Raw genomic sequence first — 27146 nt, 5'->3', positions numbered from 1 at the left:
AGAGTAAAAAGTATTGCCCACTGAAAATACAAAACACACGATGTGTGACATGTTCGAGAGTTTAAAGACGCCTTAACCATAGACAAAGATCGATAAGTTTTTTTTTTATTTGTTATCTGTCACATGCCAAAAAAAAATAGAGGCGACTAGGCATTTGCGAGGTTATAATTTAATTTGTTTTTCTTGTTACATACCTAATGACAGTACCTAAAGGTTCCTAAAATTCTTAATTTGTTTAAATTTACAGCTATAATGAAAATTCATGCATCGTTGGGACAATTAAACGTGTAAAAGCTCTGTGGCCGCGACCCTTGCTGTGGATTGATTTCAAAATGGCGTCAAGCGCGTTGCTTGCTAGAATGCGTCATTTATAGAAGCGGTGCATGTGTATTTCTACAATGGTTTAAAAATAGAGGACTTGCATAAGGCAGTTGCATGGATTACAATGAAAAATGTCGAATACAGTGATAACGAACTATACGGACCTAAATGGGCCTTCCACAAAGGCTGATAGTTCTGTTGTTGTTATTGTAAACAAGGATGGATCTCTTTCTGTGGATCAAAACTTACTTGGAACGTTAATGGGTAAGAGTTTGATAACATTAGTATGTAATGAATACGTTTTGTACATGTTTCTAATAAATGGCACCTCGGTGCGGGCAGCCTCGCTAACAAACGGTACGACACCCAAGCGACGCTCGCTGTGACGCTTCTCATTTACCCCTCAAATTTTTAAAAACATCGATGTTTTCATTATATTTGTATGCTTATCGGTTATATTTTATCAGGTATTATGGTAGTACAGCCATATAAATCGATTTATTATCGGATTTTTTTAAAAACAATCTTAAATTACTGCTATAAAGTATAAATATTTTTCCGGAAAAAATGCGATTTTCTACGAGACATGACGATTCTTATTAGGTTTGCCTCTTGTTTTCTGCTATTTTTATTAGAACGACTATAATTTAACATTGAAAATGATCAATATTTATGCTTATTTTACTGTACGTAGTTTTGGCGCCAATTTTTATATCTACCGTATATTTGATTGAAAACACAAAAGTATTCATTTTATGTCATAAATAACTATAAAGCACTATTGCTAATTTTTTAAACCTTTTAATTTCATTATGTGTATATTTTAAGGAACTGATGGATCACAAGCTGCTGGAATAAGTGTAGTTCGAGTGGGACATGAAGGCAAGCCTGATGATGCTACTGACTCAGAGGGAGAGGATGACAAAATACCGCATGTAACTCTTTCAGTTGACAGTTATTATGATGAACCTAATAGCATCATAAAGTATGGTGAGTTCTTAATTAAATCATAAAAGCATGTATTTTTCTTTGTGCTGTCTCTGATTAATATTTATAGAGAAAATGAAGGTAGAAGCTTGGCTTCATTGGAAACCTCAACCTCATTGTTTACCTCATTGTTTGTGGTAACATATCCTAGTTTGAAACATAGTGTCACAGCAATACTGGGATGATGCCCATATATTTTTACAGTCCTAGAAATTTCATTAATGACTAAGAAACGATTACAATATACAATCACCAATATAGATCTCATATAACCTGGCAACCTTCAAATCAAGGGTGAACAGGCATCTTCTGGGCAAGCTTATTCCATAATAGGCCACGTCTTTGCCTTTGGCTAGTCTGTGGCCAAGAGTAAGCCCATTTACAATAAAAAAGAGCACAAATGGAATTACATATCTTTACCATAATATCTCTTATGTTGTCTATAGTTTGATTTCCTCATGTTTCTTTTTTAATTTTTTATTGCCCTAATTTAAATAATTTCCTACTTACAGATAGTGGAGCTGAGATGTTACAATCATTAAGAATCGAAACAAGAGAGAACAGTCTGATTGGGTTTCAAAATGACCACTGTTACACACCTCTCTTGTCTCCCAGCCAGTCTCTCCCTCAGAGAACTGACAACTTTGCCGGCTATGATGATCCTGTTATTGAGATCACTCACACTCCACCTCCAAAACCAGTCCCAAGTGCAAAGAAAATCACAATACTGGAACAGCAAATCATACCCAAAGGCAGAAAAATTGCTATAAATCCTCAGGAAGGTATTATCTTGAAGGGAAATGATGTATTAACGAAACCATTGCCAGTATTGACAAAATCAAAATATGCCACTGAACCAGAGAAGAGTACAGCAATTCAACCGAAAAGTGAGGAAGAAAATGAATCATCATCTGCAAGCTCTTCTCCTGGAGCAATTTCTGATAGAGACTCTGATTCGGACTATAAAGATACAAAAGACAGGTCGGGACCTCCCAAGTTACGTAAACCAAAATTAAAACCTAGAATTCTAAAGAATGCCCAGGCTGCTAAAGCCAAAGTTAGCCCCAAAGTAGCTGCCAGATTGAAGGCTAACAAGAGTCTTGTTAAACGAGAAATTAAAGAAAAGATCATCAGTAAAAATGTACCAGAAAAGAAGCAGATTTCTTCAGATGTATTGCAGAAGGAAAGTCCTGTTGTACCAGAAGTCAGTCTTAGTGGCCATGAACTTAGCAGAGTGGTAGTGAAACCATCTTTGAAACCGGTCAAAAAAGAAAAGAAAACACCTGCTCACGTTTCCGCATTATTAACTGACATGACATCACTGTTCTCCACACCTGATGTAATCAGAAGGGTTTCAACTGAAAACAAACCGCTCACAAAAGGTGAGAAGGACCAAGTTGTCGGCATAAAGAAACAAGATCTCGCTAAACCACAGGAGGGAGAAGAGAAGCTGTCAGATGTGGCCAAACCTCTCGGAGTCATCGACAAAACGAAAAGTGTCATTCCACAGAAAACATATTCCAAACAGAAAGATAAGGCGATCAATCCCACCGATAAGGTATCTAAAGGCTACGATCTCATTCCGCAAATCGATGACGCCAGCCTGGCGCAGATATTGCAAGACACCCCTGTGACGACTTTAAACAAAACTCAGCCGAACATTTCAACCATCCACACCATGAACAGCCCCAGTCTCGCTGGCCCACTATCTCCCACACTCGACCTCCTCGGCGCCCTGCCGTCCGAGGAGGAAGGTTTGAGCGAGGACTTCCTGATGCACGTCGCGCAGCTGGTCGAGAGCTCCGAGAACCTCCAGGAGGTGCTCGACAAGCAGGTTCTCGGGAAAGTGGACGCCTCGTCCGCCGCCGCCGCGCTCGCGCCGGCCGCGCGGCCGCCGACGCCGCAGACGCCCGCGTCGAGGAGTCTCCTATACCAGCAAACGCCCACCAAGACGGCCAAGACCCTGCCGCCGCAGAAGAACCCGATCGAGATAGTGCGACGCGACGGTCGCGTTATCACACTGCCCCGATAGAGGCGCCCGCCACGAGGTCATCGAAACGGAAGAGTCAAATGACGGGCCAGGACGTCGCCCCCGCGCCCGCGCCCGCGCCCGCGCCCGCGCCCGCGCCGGTAGCGGCCCCGCGCCCGCTCCGGCGCCGCTGCCGCCCGCGCCCGCGCCGCTGGCCACGCCGGAGCCGGGGCCGGAGCCGGCGGGTGCGCACACGTCGAGGCCGTACGTGAACAGGAAGCTGCCGGCCAAGAAGCCGGAGCCGGCCGCGCCGCCGCCGCCGCCGCCCGCCGCCGACAAGATGTTTACCGAATCTCAGGAGAGCTGGAATTCGGAAGATGATCCTTATAGGTATATAAAATACTGTATAAATCGAGAGGCTTTATTCATAAAGTTTTATAACATTATAAAAACATGCTATCATTCATAAAACTCCATATATGTGTTCTTGTATCCCTCAAATTTTTACCAAATTCGCGACATAACGATCGACGACCGTCCGGTGGGACTCTCATTTTGGAGGGATTGTGTTTTCTAAAGCCGCGTATCGACTGCGCGCGGCAAACCATCGAACATTGGCTCGCGCGGCGGCCGCGCAATATGGGGACGGGTCTGCCGCGCGCGGCAGCTTGAACATTGGCGCGCTCGAACGTGCCGCGCGGCGAACCAGTTCGTGTCGGTTTTTGGTGGCGCGGCAAAGGAGCGTCAGTGTGTTGTGCGTGCGCAATTGGGACGGACCTAAATGAATGTTTGGTCACGGATCGCCTGCCGCGCGCCGCTGCGCCGCGTATCGACTGCGCGCGGCAAACCATCGAACATTGGCTCGCGCGGCGGCCGCGCAATATGGGGACGGGTCCGCCGCGCGCGGCAGCTTGAACATTGGCGCGCTCGAACGTGCCGCGCGGCGAACCAGTTCGTGTCGGTTTTTGGTGGCGCGGCAAAGGAGCGTCAGTGTGTTGTGCGTGCGCAATTGGGACGGACCTAAATGAATGTTTGTTCACGGATCGCCTGCCGCGCGCCGCTGCCGCGCTATATGAAAATGTTGAGCTTTAAATTGGCTCGCGCACCAAAACGCAGGTTTGGCGCGGTCGAACATGGCTCGCGCGGCAGCCGCGCGCAGTCGATACGCGGCTTAATAATCTTAATTCATCTCTGTGTAATTCAATAAAATTGTGTTCCCGCTTGTTCCACAATTTTAACATCATTAGCTAAATATAAAAAAGTTGGCGTGAAGCAAAACATAATCAAATAAAACCTAAAATTGTGACAGAGACCGATATTTTGAGAATAAGTTTGATATACTTTGAAAGAGGTTTTAAGCAATTACAATAAAAAAAATCAGACAGCTAATACTCAAACCTCTTTATAAATGACAACCTTTTTTGAATCTTAAATATTATGTTATGTCAATCACACGTGTTTATTCGCGATTAAAAATGCAGCGACAATATTGATGATATCATATATGAAACTGTCTTTATTTAAATTCTCCAATATGAATATTATGAATAAGGCCGAAAACAAAGTTACATTGAAGTCGACTTCTTTACGCAACTACTTAAACCGTGGTTTTTTCAGATTGTGGTGTATATGTAAACAGCCCCACAACAATCGCTTCATGATATGTTGCGACAGCTGCGAGGACTGGTTCCACGGCAAGTGCGTCAACATTACCAAAGCGATGGGCCAGCAGATGGAGGAGGACGGCATCGAGTGGCGGTGCCCCAACTGCGTCAAGAAGACGAAGCCTACTCCTAAAACTATTACTAATAAAGTGAGTAAAAACTAATTTATACTAGCTGTGTATTAGGTTTTTCTGGTTTTCATATTATGTTTATTAGTAGGTAAGGTGCATTAGGGTAATTTCGAATCACAGATATGGTCGGGTGATTTCGAAAAGGGAATCTTGATATGATGGAAATAATGGTGATTTTATGTGACTTTCGAAATGAGACGACTTTCGTCATGACCCTAATGCACCTTGGCAGTTTCTTAGAAATATTTTTTAGATTTCGTATTACGCGCAAATAAAATAACATTTATAATTGCGCAAAAGGAATTCTTATAAATTTATTACTAAGAATTTGGAAAATATCGAAATAACTCAAAAATGTAGGAACATATTGAAAACGAAAGAATGATTGGCTACTATATGATTTAGAAAATTTTTAGATTGTAAAGTTTTGAAGGACATTTTTTTAAGATTAATATTTTGACATTTTATTAGGTTATTATTATCAGCACTCATCAACGTGTATGTTCTAGTCACTCTAACTTTTATTCTATTTTAGATGACAATTCAGAAGAAACAAGAAGTAGAGAGTGATCAGTCCCCACCACTCCTTGTGTCGCCGCCTGCGAGCAAAGTGTTGTCGTCGAAGACAAGTTGCATTGTGTGCAAGAAGCCTGCCCGCGCCAGCAGCATTTACTGTAGTGACGCTTGTATTCTCAAACATGCGCAGGACTCGCTGGGCAATCAGACGCCAGGGAAAGGAGATGGGGACACTCATCACGATAAATCGAAATCTGATTCCAGGGTAAGTAACAACCTCTCATACAAATCAATCTAATAATACTATCCTGCATATTAAAATTGCCATAAAATTTTAATGTGGTAAGCATGCTTGATTTTAAATTTCATTATTTCAGGTTATTGTGTACGAAAGAAAGTCTGGCAGAGTACTCGCTGGACCGAATGCGCCCACACCTGAAAACTTGAAAGTTTGGCTACAAAAGAATCCTACTTTTGAAGTTGTACGCCCTGGAGCCCTAAGTGCTATTAAACCGAATGTAATGAAGAAGAAAGCGGCAGCGGCAGCAACCAAGGAACCAACAAGAATTCAAACAACACTTAACTTTGAGCGGATTCCGAAAAAACAAGGGTTGCAAACTAAGGAACTTAAAGAGATTCCTCCTAAACTGATGTATTCAAGAGAAGAGCCGAAGACTATGACGTCACCTAAAACTCCAGTGACGCCGAAATCACAGCAGCCGCAATTCCCCGACACTCCAAGAGCCAGCACTTCCGGGTTACGAACTATCCCTGAACCCAGGAAACTCGTTCGCACCGCTAACCGGTCGGTCAACGAGAAAACGCCTAAGGTAATATTTTAATTTCATTAGTAGTTTTCAACCGCCATTTGTATACTACACGTTACAATATCACGGCGCTATAAATAAACGCATGACAAACTTAAGTGTACTTAACTCTAAAGGTTTAAATTGGTATCCAATCTGATAAAGTTAAAACTTTGCTCGTAAAATATTTATGTGTGTACGGAAGATATTGTTCCATGCCTTATACGTAACGGCAATAACCTTGATCGTGTTTGCACGTTGATTATAACTCGGCACGCTCATAACATTACGTTACAGGCACCGTCAGTCTCGCCGGCTGCAGCGCGCAAGAAGGACACTCCGCCCGACACTAAGAGCAAAATGAAGTCCGCGGAGCCCATCCGGGACAACGTGAGGAAAGCCCTGCAGGAGCAGATGACTGCTCGCATGGCCGAGAACACCGGGCCCAAGTTCAGTGAAAACGAGATCAGACAGTTCGCCTACGACACAGAGTTCGAACTGCACGAGTTGTTCCGGGACGTCGGCATGAAGTATAAGGCGAAGTACAGATCGCTAATGTTCAACATCAAAGATCGGAAAAATCTTTCGCTGTGGCAGAAAATCTGTGATAAAACTATAACACCTAAGCAATTGGTATGTAGTCCTTTTATTATTGTTTACTTGATTATTAAATTGATTTGTATTCAATATATTTGAATTAATTCGTGTTTTAGGTACGATTGTCGCCAGAGGAATTAGCTAGTCAGGAGTTAGCGCAATGGAGAGACAAGGAAGCTAAATATCAGTTGGAGTTGATAAAGAAATCTGAACTCGATCTGTTAGCTGCCAGTAAAACATATGTTCTCAAGACACATAAGGGAGAAGAGGTACTTATTTCACACCTGTTTTATTCTCTCCGACATTTGGATACGATTAATCTATTCAATTTTTACTTTATTTTAGGTAATGGAGACAAAAGAATCGGTTTCCACCGAGTTAGACCCAAATGTGCCAGTAGAAGATTTGGTCTCTGCTTTGAACGACTCAACTGCTACTGAAGAACCTTCAAAAGACAACTCCTCTGAAACGTAAGTGTCGATATATTTAGTGATTCACACTCAACAGCCTTTTTCATGTATGCAATATTAACGAGTATTTTTTCCTTTTCAGCGCCGAAAGTCCAGTGAAGGCAGACTCTAAAAAGCATAGTAGTAAGAAAAGCGCAAAAGATTCCCATTCCAAAATGAGTAGTCGAGAATCAAAACGTGACTCGGAAAGCAGAAAATCACGATCGTCAAGAAGAAAGTCGGACATTAAAGATAAAGATGAGAGACATACAAGACGATCGGAAAAAAGAACGAGAGCCGCATCCAAAGATAGGTCTAGGAGAGACTCTTCGAAGGAGAAAGAAAGCGAACGCAGCAGACGAAGATCGCGGTCGAGAACTAAATCTAAAAAGCGGTCGAAGTCTCGAGAACATTCCAGATCGTTGTCGCAGAGTCGGGACGAGTCGCGCTTGCGCAGGCACTCGCGCCGCTCCAAGTCTAAGGAGCCCTCGCGGCGCAGGAACAGCTCGCGCTCCAAGCACAGAAGCAGCACGGACGACAAGGCCAAACATCGCTCTAGATCTCAAGAAGTGGTTTACACTAAGAGCAAGAATGAGTAAGTATTTATTACATATTAATTTGCTGTTTTAATCGCGTGTATTGACATAATCTTCACTAGTAAACTAACACTATTTACTCTCCTCCAGATCTACAGATTCCGATTCATTGGAGAGGCCAAAGTCTGCGATGCTAAAGGAAGCTCATCCCGAATACGATCCCCACGAACCCATGATCACTTCCGCGTTCTCCGAAGAAGACCTGAGGAAATCGAGGGACGATGTGTATGAAGATAGCTATAACAAGAATGAGATCGGGGACTACAGTGGCACGGAATACGATCCGTCGAAAACTTTCGCAGTGGATGCAAGTTTATTACCCGGCTCTACTTTTGCTTCACCAAAACCTAGTTCTGAAAAACTGGAGAAAGTTGCAGGTTAGTAAGATCTAACAAATAAAAAGTTATGGGTCAATCAAAATGATTGTTATTGGCGACTTATTTTGTCGCGATGTGCAATATTAACGATATGCTTTCTATAAAAATAATGGAATAAGTATCGTTTACAGAGGCGGAGAGCGACCAGGAGCCCAGCAGCACGGTGGAGCATTCTTCGGCGCCGGTGTGGAACGGCTGCATCAACATGGTGGACGTGGCGCGTTTCTACGTTGCCGCACATGAGGTAATGTTGTCATTTGCTACTACTTTATTTCCCTGCAAATGTCTGTTAGTTGAATGTATCGAACGATAGGCTAAAGAGCCCTACACTGGACTCGAGGGCATGATATGTTATGTTATCAATAGCCGGTCCACACAGTGAGACTCGTCGCGAGGCAATGTGTTTGCGCGGCAAACGCCCAACGGAGACGTGCCTCGGCCGAAGAGACGCACGCAGCCTCGGGCGGCGGAAAAATTGTCTTGCGACGCTGCTTGTTCATGGTGGATGCAACTAATGATCAGTTTTATACCAATACATTGATCTCTGGTATAAAGTTTTTATGATAAATAGATGCCTGTTTTTTAATTCCTGTATTTTAGTTTGGGATTGACTATTCACCATATAAAACTTCTCAAATATTTTTGTTCCTCAGGTATCCGGAACAGCGGCGGATATAGAAGAAGATCTCAGCACGGAACTGGATATTGTGGGCAGGATAAACCCGGACACGGTGTGGGACTACATCAGCAAGATGAAGAGAGCTAGCAATAAAGACATTATCATATTAAAGTTGCAGGCTGCGAACGACGAGGAAAAAATGCAGTACATAGCGCTATACAGCTATCTCAGTAGTAGGAATAGGTGTGTCTTTATTTACCCTTACCTTATTCCACTATCAAAAGCATTGGTATCATCTTATCGCCCATTCATTTATTGACATTTTTTTCATAATTCGTCCCATTCTGGTTTTGTCACCCATTCTTCTTTTGTTACTTTCATCAGTTTGCCGCTGTCCACTACTGACGAAAGTCACGAATGAAAAATGAGTGATGAAGACAGGATGGAATGAATGTTCATCAATGAAAGTTCATCTTGACAAAAAACGAGTGACGATCTAAAACGACATCAAAGTATTCGGAAGTAAAATCTTAGTGTTTCTATAAATGACACATGACCCGAGCGAGATATGCCGCATGTTCTAAATCGATGCAAAATTTGTTTACATTTATGCACCTTATTCCTTCGTAATAAGGTGAAACATGTAAACATAATCGGACGTCGATCGAGTAGATTCACATAGTGAAATCGACCCGAACCGATATCGTACGTCGAAGCAAAATAAATAATAGTATGAACTTAGTTTCAGCCGTTCAGTACGATGCTTTATTGATGTTATGGTTTTTCGTAATACTCGATCTCATCGATTAAAACAAAGTATTAGGGGAGTAATGAGAGTAGCGGAGATCGGATTGAGCGTGCGGTTGTTGTAGGCTGGGCGTGGTGCGCGTGCTGAACACGACGCTGGTGAAGGACTTCTACATCGTGCCGCTGCCGGCGCACACGGCGCTGCCGGCGGTGCTGCTGCCGCTGGACGGGCCGGAGCCGGCGCTGGAGACGCGCACGCACCTGCTGGTGGCCATCGTCATCCGCCAGCGCAAGAAGCGCGTCGCCGCCGCGCCGCCCGCCGCGCCGCTCCCAGCCAAGGTACGTCACACCATTTAAGACCACCGTGTATGTACATAGTAACCATAAATATAACTGAGATTTCGCCGAGTGGTTTCATTGCTTTGTGACCCTTTTTATTTATTTGTATATTTCCCTGAATGTGATAATATTTTAAAATTTAGGCTAAGTTTGTAAATTAAAATCGCCAGCTATACCTACATTTATTTTAAGCTTGAATGCATGTGAACGGTTTGACGACAAATATACCTAAGTGGAATTTTGTCTCGTGGTTTCATTGCTTTGTATATCCTTATGTATTTATCTATTTTCCCGGTTGTAGTGAGGTAAATGACGATGACGAATGAGAAAAACGAGAACGTAAATGATCTCCAGTAATTAAATTAGCAAAATGGATAGGTTTGCCACTGACTAACTTAGATCGATAGATTAGATTAGAAGATAGATTAACAAAAGGCAGTAAATAAGGAAAAAAATATGCTACCGCAAACGAAGGGGATGAGCTCGTTCTCATTAGCAGTTATTAGATAACTTATGTATTGACATAAACAGATTTCTTCTTTTGGAAAAACAAAAACTGAGAACGCTTGACATGACATTGACTTGGAATTTCAGCACCTAAATTCGCGAGCAACATCAACGTATTTAGAAATGAGACCATTTAGTAACAGTTTTATTTTATTTGTTCAGTCACTGGTTTAATGTCTATTAGGCACGAAGTACTAATTACAATAAGTTTTAAATTATTCAATTTGTGTAGTAAGTAGATATTCATTCTACCCTCGTCTAATTTATATAAAGAAAAAATATCTGTGTCAACAGACTTTGTTTACATTTGTTTTGTAATAGCTAAGTATATTTACTAATGAGTTTCCTGGTAGATTTAAACGTTATTGGGATCGGAGTTGGAAAACAAGCTTAAGATTTATTTATGCGTTCATTCATTCATCTAATAATTACGAAAGTTTTGTTTGTGTTACAGCACTGACAGTGTAATGTACCTGAAGTATGAAGTGCCACGAATATTGGATATGTTCATTTTTATATTAGGATGGTTAATTGTAGTGGATTACCGAAAAACAGACCGCCACCTGCCACATTATTACTTATTACGATTCCTGTCCAGATCTACACATTCGTTACATACGTATCCGCGTTCGTATATTAGTTCATAAAAGGTACAAACCACAAAATTTTTATTCGCTTGCAGCAAGTCCGGCGTTCATCGCGCAAGCGCTCGTACACGCCACCGGTTCTCGCGGCGGCGGCCGCGTCCTACACGCCGCCGGCGTCGCCGCGGCGCCGCGCGCTGCCGCTGCCCACCGCCTACACCTCGCCCAAGCTGTCTACTTCAGTCAAGGACAAGATAGCCGCTACACTTGGTAAGTGATTCTTATGACAGCCCTGGCTCTTTGTTCCGATAGCGTACATTAAGCGTCTACACTGTGACGGTCAAAGCGCTAAATATACCGGAACATTATGCTAACAAAGATGTGTTACGATATATTTGGCGCTCTGGTCGTCACAATGTATTTGACGCTGACTGTACAACTACAGCCGCGCGTTGCTTATTCCTACCGACGCTTTTAAGATTAAAATTATCTATTTCGGCCGATACCACTGATTTCAACTACAGCCAAGCAGCGGTTGCTTATCCCTACCGCCTAAATCTTGCCTAAGCTCCATCTATACTTCAGTTCTGTGTACCTATTACACTTGGTAAATGACATAAGTATCAAGATAAGGTAGCCGCTAAAATCGCCGTCAATTCAATAGAAATTGTCAACAATGTAAACAAACCATTCTATAAAATATCAATAGGTATTCTAGCACAATTTTATTAAAGGTTGAGGATCATAATGTGAGATGAATTGATTAAATAACACATGGATTTAGTCAGTATCTGATGAGTTAGAATGGAAATTAAAGACATTTTGACTACAATTAATAAATTATATTGACGGTGACTTTACACTCGGTGAAAGCTCACCAAAAGAAACCCAAAAATTGTCATTCCTGGGAAATAATTCGCGATAAAGAAACCTTTCAATGAAGCCTTCAAATTTAAGTAGAATTCGCCTGAAAGTCGTGCAGTATTCAACGGTGTCTTCAATCGAATTGAAGAAAACCTGTGTTTAAAAGTAAAAACTTTGGGTTTTAGAAACTACTAATTTTATTTTGGCTGAAAGTCAAATCCCTCAGGAAATTGCTAATTATGGCCTGTTAACGAAAAGTCAAGATACACTCATTTAATAATTCGTAAATTTTAACTGTGTTATGTTTGCCATTAACAGCGTCAGCGGACGACGACGAGGCGTACAGCCCGGGCTCGTCGACCAGCAGCGGCAGCGCGCCCTCGTCACTGCGCTGTAAGATGGAGGAGCTCAACCGCCAGATCGAGGAGCAGAAGCAGCAGATACGCAAGATGACGCAGGCCGACTCCGCAGCTGCTGGCGAGGTAAGTCAACACGCTTGTACTTGTACTTGTACAGCGACAGCGGACGACGACGGAACCGGGGCGGGGGTTTGATTTGACCAGTCGTAAAGGCAGCACATGACCGCACCGCACCAAGATCATCCACATACTATCCTGTAAGGGCCGGTTGCGTCAAACCATCTGTCACTGTTAAAGCGTTCGTTAAATTTTATTGAATGGTGAGTTCCATAGACGTCTGCTGCGTGACGATGATGTGTCTGTCAAATATGGTCGATGCAACTGGCCCTAAGTGAGGACGAGAAAGAGTTGTTTTTTCATGAAACATTTTCAGTGCGGTCATGACATGTGCTGCTTTACGTCTCTCACAAGTTTTTCTAATAGATAAGACCAACCCAGTGTGCATCATTATTTGTTTAATTTGCCTACTTTTTCAAATGACCTTGTGTGTAGTATAGAAGTATCGTATTGGTATTCCAGGACGAGGCGTACTCGCCGTCGCGGCCGATGACGCCGCCGGGCGCGAGCGCGGGCGTCGTGCCGCTGGCAGACATCGCGCTGCCCTCCAACCTGCAGGAGATCCTCGCCACCATCAAGCAGCGCTCCGAGCCCGCCGCCGCCGACGTGGACATGCGCCTGCCCCAGCAGCTGCCTTAGCCCCCGGACTCGATCAAACGTTCCGTAACAAGATGTTAAACATTTACGCCTCACGAGCGTTGAAGATAGCGGTCGGAACGACCACTAGACTCTTAACTTTTGAACGTACTTTTGAGTTGGATTGCCCTGCGTTAAGTTTATGATGCTGGTGATTTCTAAAATTAAACAGTGCGGCCTGTGACTCCTGTTTTTTGCGTCAGTGCTTTTTTTTATTACAAAAGGACATTGCTATTTTTGGTCGTGTAGAACTGAACTAAAATCAGAGTGTAGTGTTTTTAAAATCCCGTGGAGAATCATTTGGAAATTATATGTGTATTTTTTTTACTAAAATGTTTGCGTATATTTAGGTCAATGTTGAGCGGTGAATCAGTGTTACTTTTTACATATTTCGAGATTGAAATTGTTAATTCACAGTGAAGTTTAGTCTGATTTAATGAACTGTAAAAGATATTGCTATGATCTATAGATAACTATAATGAACACGTTTAAACATTGTCTTCTGCCATTGGTGTAGTTTTAAAGCTGATTGTTTTATAGTAGGATGTAGTACAAGATTATTTATAAATAGTGTTGTATAATTGCAGCAAGTAATTTACTTATTCTGTACTTGTAGAGAAAGGAATGTATAAATGATTATGGTTTAATCCGCCTGCGAGTGCATAGAGAGTCCATCTACTGTGTAGTGGTTATGTAGAGAGTATGTTATGTGTATATTTCTACTTTTGTAGACTAATTTAGACTTACTTTTTTATTACTTCAATGGACTAGTTATTACTTTAAATGTAAAACACGGAAATGCATGCATGCTTAGCATGTAATCTTTTTGAGAATCTATATGTGCAATAGATTGTATAAGAATGGTCAATATTTGTATTGATTCAATAATATTAAGTGTCTATCACAATCTTATACTTCAGTGATCACTGATCAACATCAGACTGTAAATAGTTTAAACCTAAATATAGTTATGAAATCTTTAATGCTGTGTACAAAATTAAACATATATGGCACATAGACTCGAAATACTGTTTTATTTTACACTGACCTACTCTTGTATGACCCTTGCATAGATTTTGTTTTCTGAAATTAAGTTTTACTGAATTAAAACAAAAGGTATACTTTCTAATTATTCATACAATTATATACTGTCATTATCATACAATGACTTTTTTGATCTTCTTCTCTTCTCACTATAAGATTGTGTAAGCTCTTCAGAATGTAGTTTTAAATTCTGGAACACATGTTTGCGCAGTCCTGGGGTACGTTTCAACTTGTTTTCCATGGCTAACACTTTAGTCTCCATAAGTTTTCTTCTTGGAACATGTCTTAATGCATACTCCCAGTCTCCTGTTGTTTTTAGATCTAGCAGTATTGGTACCATGTGGTTTATGTTCAGGTTCTTTTTAGAACCTGGAGCCCATTCGAGATATCTGTCAAGAGGTAATTTTGCCATTTTAATTCCATCTCTCTTGGCTTTAGCCAGGGAGAGGGGCTCATTATTTACCTGAAATAAATGTATACATGTGAGTTGCATGTCTGTTTTGTTATTTTTAGGCAATGCTGTTTGACACAGAAGTAGGAATATTAACCCTTTTTTAACCCCCGACGCAAAAACGACGGGGTGTTATAAGTTTGACGTGTCTGTCTGTTTGTCTGTGTGTGTGTCTGTCTGTGGCACCGTAGCTCCCGAACGAGTGAACCGATTTCGATTTAGTTTTTTTTGTTTGAAAGCTGAGTTAGTCGGGAGTGTTCTTAGCCATGTTTCATGAAAATCGGTCCACTATGTCGCGGTCGGGGGTTTTTTCAAAATTTTAATTTTGTGGTTAGGTTAGGTTATATAGCATAATTTATCTACATAGAACAAGCTACAATAGAATTTTAACCTTAGCACTCTGACTTACGGTTCAAATTAGGTTAATTAATTATAAAAGATGGATTCGGAAATTTTAATACCTTGTAGATGCTTTAAAGTTAAATGCTTGTAATGCTCTAGTAAAACCCTCCTACATACCTTATCGACCATACAGCCAATGATGTAAATAGCATCATGATCATACTCCGTTAGTTCATTTCTGCAATGTGGGGTGAGGTAGACTAATTTCTCTTTTGGGAACACATTCAAATAACTCTCAGTATGGATATTCAGAGGTATCCATGGCTCTTCAATAGAAGGAATATTCTTCACCAGTTGTTTATAAAAGTGTCCTTTTAAATTCACATTACACATGTGCACATCGAATGGGTCTTTATGAATTCTATTGTCACCAAAGACAAAGGTCATTTGTTTAGCAGCATTTACTGCCTCTCTATATATCATGTTGTTCTCATACGAGCAATCTATAACTACTTTTTGACCATGCATTATAGCTTGCAAAGCTCTGAAATTATAAATTGTATTTATAAGAATGGATCACAACATACATAGACACTTAAATAAAATAATCATTTGGTCAATAACATTGTGCCATATCTTTTTTTATTCACCTGTAGTTGTCAAAGTTGTTCATGGACTGGTCCCGGATACGTAAAAACAGTGATTGATGTTGAATACCATACACCATATCATCTGGAAATTCTCTAGTGTCTTCAGGTTCTGATTCCAAAAATGCTTGTCTCCGGGCTTCTTTTTTTGCCTGGAATATAAAAAATATTTACCCTTCATGGTAAGGAACATTCATTAAATGTGACCTGGATAAAACCATAACATAAAATCATATTAGAATTTTATAAAGAGCAATATAAAGTAGATAAACCAAGTTCAGTTATATACATGCTTTAAGAGGGCTTTCGTGTGAAAAACAGTGAAATCGCAACCGAGCGCTTGATCATCAAGTGTGGTATCAAATTAAAGGGCTTTGCGAGTAGTTTACAAATGTATATCACATTATAGGACTTTTTCTACTTGGTCTAACAAAATATGAGAAAATGTCCAAAAGTGGTAATAATAATAATTGTACCGAGAAGGCTGGTTTTCAAAAAATTGCCAAAAATAAATAATAGCAATTTAGAATCACTAAGTCATAACAGCAATTTAAGTAAACGTTGCAGATTAATTAAGTACAAAAATTACTTTGATGTGATGTAGATTTTAAAAGAAATTGTCACTTAATTTTAGGTAATTTCTGAAAAAAATTGAATTTGTCTTAGCCTTGTTTACTCTTTTTCAAAACCTTATAATAAAAATGTAGTCTGAGAAGATTGTAGTACAGGATATACGAATTATAAATTTACCTGTTTTAGTATTCAAAATTGTCCAAATTTTACAAATAAGTTTGACTAATTCAGCTCTATACGTGAGTTTTTCTAAACATGCATTAGAGAAAAATTCATAATTAATTTAGTGAGTTAGTTTTCTAAGTTCCAGTCTTATAAAAAAAAAAAAATCTGTGAATTGAGAACCTCCTCCTTTTTTTGAAGTCGGTTATAAATCAAGATAATAAGATGCTCTAATTGAAACTTGAATTAAATAAATCTATTGGATAACGGAAAGTGTAGTATTTCACCGACTAAAACTATCAATTTTACATTCTTTTGACGTTTTTTTTGAAAGCACCCTTAATCAACTCTATACACCTTGTTTTTATTGAATTCCGTTAACTTTAAGGGAAGGTTCATCAGATCAAATGCAATTAATTTCTCTAAGAAACTAGTGTCTTAACTCGTATGGTTATTGAGTTATTAAAAAAATAAAGATAATTACTGAACATGTGTGTGACAGCCTTTACCAATTCCTAATGTTATTTGTTTTGACATGTGCCGTCAATCACTTGACACTAACTTAAATGTTATTCTTAAGGGTCTCTCACACTAATAAATTAATTTATTATGTATGAAAACAATGAAACATTTTTTTTGCTAATTTAACTAAAAGTGATATATAGGGTGGTTCCTGATAATAAACCTAATGATGTGTCGAATTTAACGGAAAACTAACAAAACACGGTGTAGAGTTCTTATTGTATTTGAGTGGAGGTTTATGTATTACATACTATACTGTATAATTGAGAAAGAACACAAAAGCTTACCATGGGACATAAAATAAGCTTATTCTAAACACTTACTTTTTGGTTTTCCTTTGCTCTTTCAGTTTTAAACAAATACAAAAGGTATGAGTTTCTCTGATTTCTACTAGGTAGTTCCATTAGATGTTTCCAGTGGTGGCCCCGTAGCTGGTCAGGAGCTTGGCGGCCGTCTTGTCGCATGACTTCTACCTCTAACATGAGAATGCGCAATTTCTTTTCCAGCTCTTGATCACCTTTGCATATTTCGTTAATAATATCTTCTGTGAACAATTTTTTATTTTGTTATCAAACTAATACCTGCAAAACACTTTTTGACGTTAGATCTTCTAATTTTTTACGCTTAGGAATTAAGTAGAGTATACATTATATCAGACACATGCATAATAAGCAGATATATAAGTAGATTGTTAAGAAATATAAATAAATGTAATATAATAAATCTTACCAGAGTAGTCATCTGCCTGCTGTGATAATTGACTAGCTGGTCGGAAGAATGTTTGCTTGATGTGAATAACATTTTTAGGATGCAGTTGCCGGATAGGTTGTCGAATATGATTAAAAATTGACCTTATACAGTACATTTTAAAAATCCCTTAAAGTTTTCTATTTTATAATTATTTATCCGTTATTTTAGGACACATTTAACTAGATACCATGTGCTTATGTTTTATAAATTTTATAATGTAACTAATATAATAGAAATTCATAAAATTTCAAAGATATAAACACTAGCTAACCGAACTAATTAAAGCTAGCTGTCAACATTTTAAGGTTAGATTTTTACTTTTAATTTAATTAACCTTTTGTTACAGGTCCTGTGCACTTAGATCATTCAGACGGTAGCTATCACGAACAATAGGATTTAAAAAAGCTATTATAGGTGTAATCAAAATAAGCAATGTCTTTGAAAATAGACTAATCAATGTGCTCCTGTATATACAATTAATTGTAATTCGAATTTTAAAATTTTTGCTTAGTTTAACATTCGATGGTCAGTCACTTGCCAAGTTGTCAAAGACCTTGAAATGTCAATTCAAGCGTGATTTGAGGAGGATTCTTTTAGGTTACAAAATAATTTGGAATTATATTCCTATAGGAGTTTCCTGGTACTTTTTGCTATAGTGACCCGAACATAACTTGTTCAAGGTAAAACCATTCATGGTGAACATGTTTCTATACCACAAACGAATTACAGTATGTTAAAATGAATATTAAATTTCAGGATGTCGGTCGCGACTATGTTACGGCGTTCGGTCATTAATGGCACAGTGTATTCAGCTGCTGCCCTGCGTTATGCTTCAACTCAACAGGAAAAGAAGGTTTTCTTTGATATCACGGCGGACGGCGAGCCCCTTGGCCGAATTGTGATGAAACTTCATACTGAAGAGGTGCCGAAAACGGCAGAAAACTTTAGAGCACTTTGCACAGGAGAAAAAGGATTCGGCTACAAAGGTTCTTCGTTTCACAGAATAATTCCCAGTTTTATGTGCCAGGGTGGCGATTTCACTAACCATAACGGTACTGGTGGCAAATCAATTTACGGCCGCACCTTCAAGGACGAGAACTTCAAACTGAAGCACACTGGCCCTGGAATCCTGTCCATGGCTAACGCCGGCCCCGATACTAACGGTTCTCAGTTCTTTATCACCACTGCTGCCACTCCCTGGCTGGATCGCAGGCACGTTGTTTTTGGTGCAGTAGTTGAAGGCTTGGATACTGTACAAAAAATGGAGAAGTTGGGTTCCAAGGCTGGCCAAGTATCCAAGAAAGTTGTTATCAAAGATTGCGGTGAGTTAGATTAAGTGTTACAGATGTAGATTAATTATGATGGCATTTCTTGTTAATAGTCTAGAATAGGTATACTGTTGAGTAAATTGTAGATCTTGTAGAATGTTGTTTTTATTACAAGGTGTTGATTTCCATCAAATAGTCCAGTATTTAGTTTAGTTCATTCTTGTACTCTATAAACCAGGTAAGTATATTCCGTAAACCCTCAAGGTTTACAACTTGTAGTTTTCTCTCCATGTGATAGACATAATCACTTGGTGTACCCCTTGTATTTCATTAAAATATTCATAGGTCAAAACGTAATTATACATATCACCTTCATTGCTTCCATGCTAACCTCAAATGTCCAGACCACACTTGTCCATTGCTCTAGAGTCTAGTGTTTGGGAGAGAAATTAGATCTGTAACCATCTAGAAACTAATATTCATGCTTTCTCTAAATTTTGTTGTAAAAATAAATAATTATGTTAGGTTTCTTTTGGTAGAGCTACTTAGGCAAATTAGACTGTAAATAGTATGAATTTAGAATTAATCTGTTCTCCCTTTTCTTTCCATCAGGAATGATGGAAGAAGAGATTGCTGTGGAGAAGGCTCAGTGATTTGTCCAAGTCTTCAAGGATTTAAATTAAACAATATTTTAAAATAAGTATGCAATTTTATTCACTAAATGCAACAAATTAGTTTTGGAGTTGCTATCAATCATTCTTCCGAAATTTAGATAACAACTTTCCAAATACAACTAAGTCAGTATCAAGTCTTACATCTATTGTAATAAGGCATTTTTAGATAAAACACTCTTTCATATCAAACTATTTATCTCTTTTAACAAATATATTACATGGATGACTTACTAATTTCCTTTGTCTTTTCCGCGATAAATATATATATTGCTTTAAAATACTTGTTCCATAATAAAAATAATACTCTACCATAATAATTGATTTACTTGTTTCAACACATCAGCCCAAGAATTGACATTTTTATTAACTCACAAAAGAAAATTTGTAGAACGTATATTTCGAGTCTAAATCAGATTTATTATCATATACAATTTACAGGAAGTGAGCCATGATAAAACTACTTTAAAACATTAAAATAACATTATCTAAATATAAAAATAATATTTACAACTTAAATGTAAAAAAATAAACAAATGTACATCAAGTTATAAAACCAAAATTATAACCAGCAGTCATCAATCAACTCATCACCCATCTTGAGATCATAATAAATAAATATAAAATTTACATATACAGTATATCTTTTTACATAGCTTGTGATTGGTGCCTATTGCAGTGAAAATGTTGCGAAGGTTTTTTATTACAAGTTTTAAAGTAATGTTATGACATCAGTTTAGGTTTAAAATATTGTGCTTTACAAGTTTAAAAGGAAGGTAGTGTATTTGTGCAACATGAAGATTTAATTATAGAAGAAGGCAGGATAGATTTTCTTTGTACAAAAGCTGTAGGCCAGCAATTAAAACAGAACTTGAACTTTGAGTTATGTGGCACTTGGTGAATGTAATGTTAATTTTTGGATAACAAAAATGGCAGTTTTGCGTGGCTATATCACAACAGAAATTAGATGGTCCAAAGCACAATCATGCTAATTGCAATAATTTAGCAATAAAAAACTGTTGCAAATAGATAGTGTATTAAATATTTTACTCATTGAAGAAAAATGTGTTACTAATTAATATGATTGAGCATGAAGCCATCTATGTGCTATATTATCTCATTTTAGGCTTGTCTCGCTTTAGAAAAAGTTAAAAGGTGATAAAATTAAGTACAAAACATATCTAAATAGTCTGTAAATATATAGTGCATTGCAATAATGCAGAAAATGATATTTACAATTTAATAATACAATACCGATTAAATAAAGTATTCTTATTACTGTATACGATTTTAAAGATCAATCACTTGTATCTGTAAATGTAACTTACATGAATTCATCTGAAATATTTCTTATTTTTATCAACAATAATCTATAAACGAGGTCGTTAATTAATTAAAACTATTAAGCCAAGGACTCACTAGGGGACCAATGTGTCGTGCTAAGCAATGTGCGTGGAGACTTATGGGACGTCAGTAACTTGGCAATATTTTTCCTGGCAAAACTGGGTCGTGTCGCAAGAGATCGACAAATTATTTCCAAGCTAGTGAATCCTTAGCTTTATAAGAACAGCTACGATAAAAACCCGAGTGTAAATATACTGAGTATTTATATCTAACACAAGCACATGAGGAAAGTTTATATCGCAGTTCAAATTTACCATTCCTAAGGGGGTTTTATTTCTTAACGGATATGATGTAAACGCCTACCGTAACACTTTATGAGTTTACATTAAAATGCTACCGTTCGCTAAGAGAATGCGTAGAATAAAACTGCGGTATATATATTCTCTTCGAATTTCATCACGGCGGCCAGGGATCGATCGAGCACACTTTAGTTTTACGGGGTTCTCTACGGAGATAGATCTCTTTAAAGCGTCGCAACTACATAGATATGATCCAAATCACTCATTCGGTACTATCGCTACTATTCGACAGGATACGAGCTCGAGCGGAGCCCAAATTTCACTAAATATCACTAAACGCTCGGAAGCGGGACCACCGAAAACTCGCTACGTCTAACGCTGACGATCGAGAGCTATTTCCTGCCGAAGGGAACGACTACCGCTAGAAGTAAATATAAGTTTTTTTTGTAATATAACATCTAAGACAGAAAATAGTTTTCAGGGGTCGGAACACGTCAGGATAAATGAGTTTTCGGTGGTTAAGATAGGGAGTCTCAGACGCAGGGGTCGTGCGGCGGCGGCCTGGGCGGAGGCATCGCGAGCTGGTCCACGCTGCGGCCCTTCTGCAGCTGCAGGCTCAGCTCGTGCGGCTCCAGCGTGATGTGGTGCGACGACGTGCGCTTGTGCCGCGCCTGCGCACTCGCTCCACCGGCCGGCCGCAGGTCGCGCGACCCCGTGCGCCGGTGCCGGAGCGCGCCGGACTCCAGCAACCGTTTGCTCTCCTATAAAAATAAATGTACACGTTTACTATTGAACCAATTTTGAGATGGATTAGAGTCCGCTAATGCTGGCTCGACGTGACTGGCAAACGAGAATCGACATCTACAAAATAACAAATTAATACGTGAATGCAATGTGTAGTTGGTGTTCTGGAGCTGGATGGTGTCTACTGTTGTAGTTTACCTCGTCTCCACACAGGTGCGGCGCCAGCGGCAGCACGCTGAGGTCGAGGTTCTCGACGCTCTTGAGCGCGAGCTGCTTGAGCTGCTCGAGGCTGAGGTCGCGCGAGCCCGACCGCGAGTGAGACTTGTAGTTGGTGTTCTGGAGCTGGATGGTGTCTACTGTTGTAGTTTACCTCTCCGTGCGGCGCCAGCGGCAGCACGCTTTGAGCTGCTCGAGGCTGAGGTCGCGCGAGCCCGACTCCACACAGGTGCGGCGCCAGCGGCAGCACGCTGAGGTCGAGGTTCTCGACGCTCTTGAGCGCGAGCTGCTTGAGCTGCTCGAGGCTGAGGTCGCGCGAGCCCGACCGCGAGTGAGACTTGTAGTTGGTGTTCTGGAGCTGGATGGTGTCTACTGTTGTAGTTTACCTCATCTCCGCACAGGTGCGGCGCCAGCGGCAGCACGCTGAGGTCGAGGTTCTCGACGCTCTTGAGCGCGAGCTGCTTGAGCTGCTCGAGGCTGAGGTCGCGCGAGCCCGACCGCGAGTGAGACTTGTAGTTGGTGTTCTGGAGCTGGATGATGTCTACTGTTGTAGTTTACCTCGTCTCCACACAGGTGCGGCGCCAGCGGCAGCACGCTGAGGTCGAGGTTCTCGACGCTCTTGAACGCGAGCTGCTTGAGCTGCTCGAGGCTGAGGTCGCGCGAGCCCGACCGCGAGTGAGACTTGTAGTTGGTGTTCTGGAGCTGGATGGTGTCTACTGTTGTAGTTTACCTCGTCTCCACACAGGTGCGGCGCCAGCGGCAGCACGCTGAGGTCGAGGTTCTCGACGCTCTTGAGCGCGAGCTGCTTGAGCTGCTCGAGGCTGAGGTCGCGCGAGCCCGACCGCGAGTGAGACTTGTAGTTGGTGTTCTGGAGCTGGATGGTGTCTACTGTTGTAGTTTACCTCGTCTCCACACAGGTGCGGCGCCAGCGGCAGCACGCTGAGGTCGAGGTTCTCGACGCTCTTGAGCGCGAGCTGCTTGAGCTGCTCGAGGCTGAGGTCGCGCGAGCCCGACCGCGAGTGAGACTTGTAGTTGGTGTTCTGGAGCTGGATGGTGTCTACTGTTGTAGTTTACCTCGTCTCCACACAGGTGCGGCGCCAGCGGCAGCACGCTGAGGTCGAGGTTCTCGACGCTCTTGAGCGCGAGCTGCTTGAGCTGCTCGAGGCTGAGGTCGCGCGAGCCCGACCGCGAGTGAGACTTGTAGTTGGTGTTCTGGAGCTGGATGGTGTCTACTGTTGTAGTTTACCTCGTCTCCACACAGGTGCGGCGCCAGCGGCAGCACGCTGAGGTCGAGGTTCTCGACGCTCTTGAGCGCGAGCTGCTTGAGCTGCTCGAGGCTGAGGTCGCGCGAGCCCGACCGCGAGTGAGACTTGTAGTTGGTGTTCTCGAGCTGGATGGTCTTGGAGTCGTTGCGGAGGTGCCGGGACGCCACCAGCACGCGTGAGCTCTTGCGCGCTGTTTGCGATTCCTGCGAGTGATCAATTTAATGACTTAATTAGTTATACTACTTTGGTATATTGAAGAGAACCTATTAAGGCTCACTTGCACCAACCAATTAACTCAAGGTCAGGATCTGCCAAATTCCATATAAAATGGTGGGTTAACCCTCCATTTTCGTTGAGACCCTGAGGACCTAAGAGTATTAATATACACCATGTAACATGAATAAACCGAAAGATTTTAACTACGCGTTTCTGAGGGCTTTTGCTTTTTTAAGATAAAATGTTATATGACGTCAAGTAAATTTCGCCAAGAATTTTTTTTTGTGTAATTTTTTTGGATGTATTTTAACATAAAAAGTAAATGTTATTCGTAAAACTGACACTTAAAATAAATAAAAAATATTTTTTTCTAAAAAAATACTTTTTTTGCATCGAGTTACTACTGTCACTAGTTACTTTTTGATATCTATCAACGAGGATACCCAGTTAGATTATGTCCGATAACGGCATCATCGCCATCAAATAGCGTTTTGTTCTCAGCGCGTTATTCGGTTTCCTCATGTTACACCGTGTATAAAAATGATAATCTTCCGAAAATCTGTTAAGGAAACGTACCTGCGAGTACTGAGAGTCGGTGCGTTGTATAGAGGACCTCGGTTCTGCGTCGGCTTCTAGCGGGGACGTGGCCGCTGAGCTCAGCCCCGACGTCAAGCCTGAGCGGAACCCGCTCGCGTTGTCCGCTGATGGCAACTCTTCGAATACTGAAATCATAATTCAGTACGTTAGTACGGTGATACAAATATATATTAGGGGTTTAAGCAGGTATCGGACAATTGGCCGTCCTTTATTTGATAGTTTCGGAATAATAAATCTCATTGTTGTTAGACATGACGCCAAGAGTCCAATCACTGGTTATAAGGAACGCCGTATCTTCTGGTCTGTGGTAGATCGACTAGATCGTGTCAATCCCTAATGTTAATACTAGAATATCTGGGTTTAGCAGTGACTGGCAGACACACATGCAAATTCCGTTATCTATAGTTAGTAGGCTGTATGTGTTAGTTACGTTTGTCGAGGCTGATGATGGAGCCGGCCAGGTCGCGCGCGTCGACGGGCGGCGCCTGCTCGAGGTGGCGGCGGCGGCGCACGAGCCACCAGTCCGCGAGGAAGATGCCGAGCGCCACGATCTTGATGCCGCCGCAGAGACCCACGTATCTGTAACACAGTTTATTCTTTACAATTTTTGAATTCTATACAAATTTAGCTTATGGACCCTACAGAAAATTGGGGGAGCCACTTGTTATGTTTAGTATCATAGTATCCAACCCAGGCCAATAGATGGCAGCTAGCGTGTCGCTTATAAAATAAACAGTGCGGACAGCTGCCCAGTGCACAGCCTTCAACAAATGTAACTTCATCATCCGCCTTGCGGGATAACGGCATTTGACACGGCTCACTAGTTTTACGAAAGCGACTGCCATGTGACCTTCCAATCCGTTTCAAACATAACTTAATATAACACATAATGTAAGAGGCCCGGGAGACTTGAACCATTGTTAAAATAATAAAAAAAATTACAAAACAGAACAGAACACATACCTGAACCGGAACTGCTCTATATCGTACAGCAAGCAGCGGCCGCCAGTCTCGCCGCTGCATGACTTGTTCCACAGGATGCAGGTGGAGTCGATGAGGTTCCCAAACACGATGGGCGCGGGGATGTACCCGAACAGCCGGAATATCACGAACTGCATGCCGAGCGCGAACGATCGCTCTTCCTCACTCACAGACCTGGAAAATATAGCATTATTTAGATAAAGTGATATTTGCTGCGTTTCACTTGCAAAGGACTAACTGCAGCTTAAGTTTGTGCAAAAAGTCTAAGAAGTAGTAAGCGAGACTCGTTAAATACTTCGAACTGCACCAAAAATTAGATTTGTCGACCAAGGAATGTGTCATCTGGCACTGGTTTAGAATTGAGTGATGGTAAAGATCTCGAATTGATCTGTTATCGACTTATCGGGCCCATTTAGACGGTACGAGAACTCGCATACGAGTTTTATTACATTGCGGTATTTGATGGCTGTGCAAAATTGTATGTACCCTCAACAGCCCGCAATGTAACTAAAATCGCATGCGAGTTCGCACGCCGTCTAAATTAGGCCGTAGTCTCGCCGCTCATTCACTGAAGCACAATCTTGCGCAGCGGCATCTGCGTGACCAGCCACGACGAAGGTTATGAAGAATAACAGCACTAAGGAGAAGATGGTGTTGCAGGGCGGGTTGCACGCGCCCGCCGTGGCCAGTGTCCACCGGCACCACCTCTCTAGTAGGCACAATCCTTTCTCACAGTAGGTACTCACCGGAGCACAATCCTGAGTAGCAGCATCTGAGTGACAGCAACCACGAAGGTTTATGAAGAACAGCAGCACGAGGAAGGGGAAGATGGCGTTGCAGGCGCCCGCCGTCGCCACCGGCACCACCGTCCTAGTAGGCACAATCCTGTCTCTCAGTAGGTACTTACCGGAGCACAATCATGAGCAGCGGCATCTGCGTGACGGCGACCACAAAGGTCATGAAGAACAGTAGCACTAGGAAGGGGAAGATGGTGTTGCAGGGCGGGTTGCAGGCGCCCGCCGTGGCCACCGGCACCACCGTCACCTCGCTGTACTCGCGCGCGCCCGCCGCCGTGAGCGCGGCCGCCGACGCGCCGCTCAGCACGCCGGGCAGGCCGCGCGCGTTGCCCGCCACACCTGAGGAGAACCATGTCTCACTTAAATAAACTTGCTTGAAAATCGAAGCCACCGTTCAACCGGTACTATGACGTGATTATATTAAGCTTTGGACGATTCCAAATGATAAGTAAAACTGTAAGGAAAGAGACAGCTGAATACGATATCGATATAAATAAAGCTAAGCGGCAAAACGGAGCGATGTATTGACGTGATTTTTTAAGTGGAGATAGTTGAAGGAATGGAGAGTGACATAGGTTACTTTTTGTCTCGGTTTGTGAAAGTTTGTATGCGTCTTTGTGTCCGTCTTCATGAGCATGCTGTAAGGATTGCAATCGAGTACCGAACACTCATGAAAGGAGTGAAAGGTTTTGATTTACTCTATCCAGGACCTACAGACAAAAGGCCAATTGCTTATGCTCTATGGCGGTCGGAACGTAACTGTCGCAATTGTATGTAATAATATAGAAAAATGATACAGAAGTACAAAGTGATGGGCGAGTCACTTACAGGCACAGTTAGCGAAGTTAGACCGCGAAGAGAAGGAGTCGGAACAGCCCGCGTGGCAGGGCGAGAAGTATGTGAGACCGTTGTTGCCGCAAACTGGCTCCATGTCTGTCTCCGTACATAGGCAGTTGAAGTTGCACGCCGCTGTCAGGTTCACTTTGAACGGCTCCAGGTTACTGCAAACATAGATAAATCTATTGAGTAAAATATGATCAACCACAAACTAATCGACTCAAATAGCGCGGAT

At 41.5% G+C, this 27146-nt stretch overlaps 5 protein-coding genes and 1 long non-coding RNA gene across 10 annotated transcripts in view; 3 read left to right on the top strand and 3 right to left on the bottom strand.

Moving 5' to 3' along the window:
• Positions 1 to 127: 127 nt before the first annotated feature.
• LOC125225198 lies at positions 128 to 3431 on the top strand. Its single transcript, XM_048128795.1, has 4 exons — positions 128 to 161; positions 248 to 585; positions 1150 to 1311; positions 1821 to 3431. The coding sequence occupies exons 2-4, from the start codon at positions 453 to 455 to the stop codon at positions 3338 to 3340; spliced, it is 1815 nt and encodes a 604-aa protein (XP_047984752.1). The 5' UTR covers positions 128 to 161; positions 248 to 452; the 3' UTR covers positions 3341 to 3431.
• LOC125225196 (death-inducer obliterator 1) lies at positions 3430 to 14211 on the top strand. Its single transcript, XM_048128790.1, has 15 exons — positions 3430 to 3667; positions 4895 to 5090; positions 5608 to 5853; positions 5966 to 6418; positions 6692 to 7027; positions 7108 to 7260; positions 7337 to 7461; positions 7544 to 8035; positions 8127 to 8413; positions 8545 to 8657; positions 9067 to 9275; positions 9905 to 10118; positions 11308 to 11479; positions 12392 to 12555; positions 13012 to 14211. Exons 1-15 carry the CDS (start codon positions 3618 to 3620, stop codon positions 13186 to 13188), a joined length of 3387 nt encoding a protein of 1128 aa, XP_047984747.1. The 5' UTR covers positions 3430 to 3617; the 3' UTR covers positions 13189 to 14211.
• Positions 4003 to 4459, bottom strand: LOC125225203. The gene is made up of 2 exons (XR_007176965.1): positions 4298 to 4459; positions 4003 to 4054 (listed from the first exon to the last, which is right to left on the bottom strand). It is a non-coding gene; the product is annotated as an uncharacterized LOC125225203 (long non-coding RNA).
• On the bottom strand, positions 13572 to 17996 carry LOC125225199 (mitochondrial ribonuclease P protein 1 homolog). Its single transcript, XM_048128796.1, has 5 exons — positions 17656 to 17996; positions 17250 to 17470; positions 15673 to 15821; positions 15200 to 15566; positions 13572 to 14692 (listed from the first exon to the last, which is right to left on the bottom strand). The coding sequence occupies exons 1-5, from the start codon at positions 17789 to 17791 to the stop codon at positions 14327 to 14329; spliced, it is 1239 nt and encodes a 412-aa protein (XP_047984753.1). The 5' UTR covers positions 17792 to 17996; the 3' UTR covers positions 13572 to 14326.
• Positions 17997 to 18132: 136 nt separating this feature from the next.
• On the top strand, positions 18133 to 21241 carry LOC125225201 (peptidyl-prolyl cis-trans isomerase-like). Of its 2 annotated transcripts, XM_048128799.1 has the most exons (3): positions 18133 to 18356; positions 18433 to 18998; positions 19557 to 21241. In XM_048128799.1, the coding sequence occupies exons 2-3, from the start codon at positions 18434 to 18436 to the stop codon at positions 19595 to 19597; spliced, it is 606 nt and encodes a 201-aa protein (XP_047984756.1). In that variant the 5' UTR covers positions 18133 to 18356; position 18433; the 3' UTR covers positions 19598 to 21241. The 2 variants fall into 2 exon arrangements, with proteins under 2 accessions (XP_047984756.1, XP_047984757.1); XM_048128800.1 differs by lacking the exon at positions 19557 to 21241 and having other exon boundaries at positions 18433 to 19098.
• Positions 19634 to 27146, bottom strand: part of LOC125225197 (solute carrier organic anion transporter family member 5A1) — a 97690-nt gene continuing 90177 nt past the window's right edge. For 3 of the 4 annotated variants that reach the window (XM_048128791.1, XM_048128792.1, XM_048128793.1), the window contains 8 exons: positions 26903 to 27075; positions 26185 to 26413; positions 25260 to 25451; positions 24727 to 24875; positions 24276 to 24421; positions 23465 to 23686; positions 22201 to 22372; positions 19634 to 22019 (listed from right to left, as the gene is read on the bottom strand). In XM_048128791.1, the coding sequence (XP_047984748.1) occupies positions 21736 to 22019; positions 22201 to 22372; positions 23465 to 23686; positions 24276 to 24421; positions 24727 to 24875; positions 25260 to 25451; positions 26185 to 26413; positions 26903 to 27075 (1567 nt within the window). In that variant the 3' untranslated portion in view covers positions 19634 to 21735. Of the gene's footprint in view, positions 22020 to 22200; positions 22373 to 22859; positions 23417 to 23464; positions 23687 to 24275; positions 24422 to 24726; positions 24876 to 25259; positions 25452 to 26184; positions 26414 to 26902; positions 27076 to 27146 lie in introns of those variants that run through there. The other variant, XM_048128794.1, reaches the window with a different exon arrangement.

The sequence above is a fragment of the Leguminivora glycinivorella genome, chromosome 4 (genome assembly GCF_023078275.1).
Source record: "Leguminivora glycinivorella isolate SPB_JAAS2020 chromosome 4, LegGlyc_1.1, whole genome shotgun sequence".
Lineage (NCBI taxonomy): Eukaryota > Metazoa > Arthropoda > Insecta > Lepidoptera > Tortricidae > Leguminivora > Leguminivora glycinivorella.
The sequence above is the reverse complement of the archived record's forward strand: the minus strand, read 5'-3'. Positions and strand labels throughout refer to the sequence as shown.

What these genes read in the sequence shown, in the direction of transcription:
- LOC125225198 (XM_048128795.1), top strand. Translation starts at nt 453, where the DNA reads ATGTCGAATACAGTGATAACGAACTATACGGACCTAAATGGGCCTTCC. An exon ending in CTTACTTGGAACGTTAATGG is followed by an intron (nt 586 to 1,149) that starts GTAAGAGTTTGA and finishes GTATATTTTAAG; the next exon opens with GAACTGATGGATCACAAGCT. An exon ending in TAATAGCATCATAAAGTATG is followed by an intron (nt 1,312 to 1,820) that starts GTGAGTTCTTAA and finishes TCCTACTTACAG; the next exon opens with ATAGTGGAGCTGAGATGTTA.
- LOC125225196 (XM_048128790.1), top strand. Translation starts at nt 3,618, where the DNA reads ATGTTTACCGAATCTCAGGAGAGCTGGAATTCGGAAGATGATCCTTAT. An exon ending in CTAAAACTATTACTAATAAA is followed by an intron (nt 5,091 to 5,607) that starts GTGAGTAAAAAC and finishes ATTCTATTTTAG; the next exon opens with ATGACAATTCAGAAGAAACA. An exon ending in AAAACTGGAGAAAGTTGCAG is followed by an intron (nt 8,414 to 8,544) that starts GTTAGTAAGATC and finishes TATCGTTTACAG; the next exon opens with AGGCGGAGAGCGACCAGGAG.
- LOC125225199 (XM_048128796.1), bottom strand. Translation starts at nt 17,791, where the DNA reads ATGTACTGTATAAGGTCAATTTTTAATCATATTCGACAACCTATCCGG. An exon ending in GCAGGCAGATGACTACTCTG is followed by an intron (nt 17,471 to 17,655) that starts GTAAGATTTATT and finishes AATTGTTCACAG; the next exon opens with AAGATATTATTAACGAAATA. An exon ending in GAGCAAAGGAAAACCAAAAA is followed by an intron (nt 15,822 to 17,249) that starts GTAAGTGTTTAG and finishes TTTATATTCCAG; the next exon opens with GCAAAAAAAGAAGCCCGGAG.
- LOC125225201 (XM_048128799.1), top strand. Translation starts at nt 18,434, where the DNA reads ATGTCGGTCGCGACTATGTTACGGCGTTCGGTCATTAATGGCACAGTG. An exon ending in AGTTGTTATCAAAGATTGCG is followed by an intron (nt 18,999 to 19,556) that starts GTGAGTTAGATT and finishes TCTTTCCATCAG; the next exon opens with GAATGATGGAAGAAGAGATT.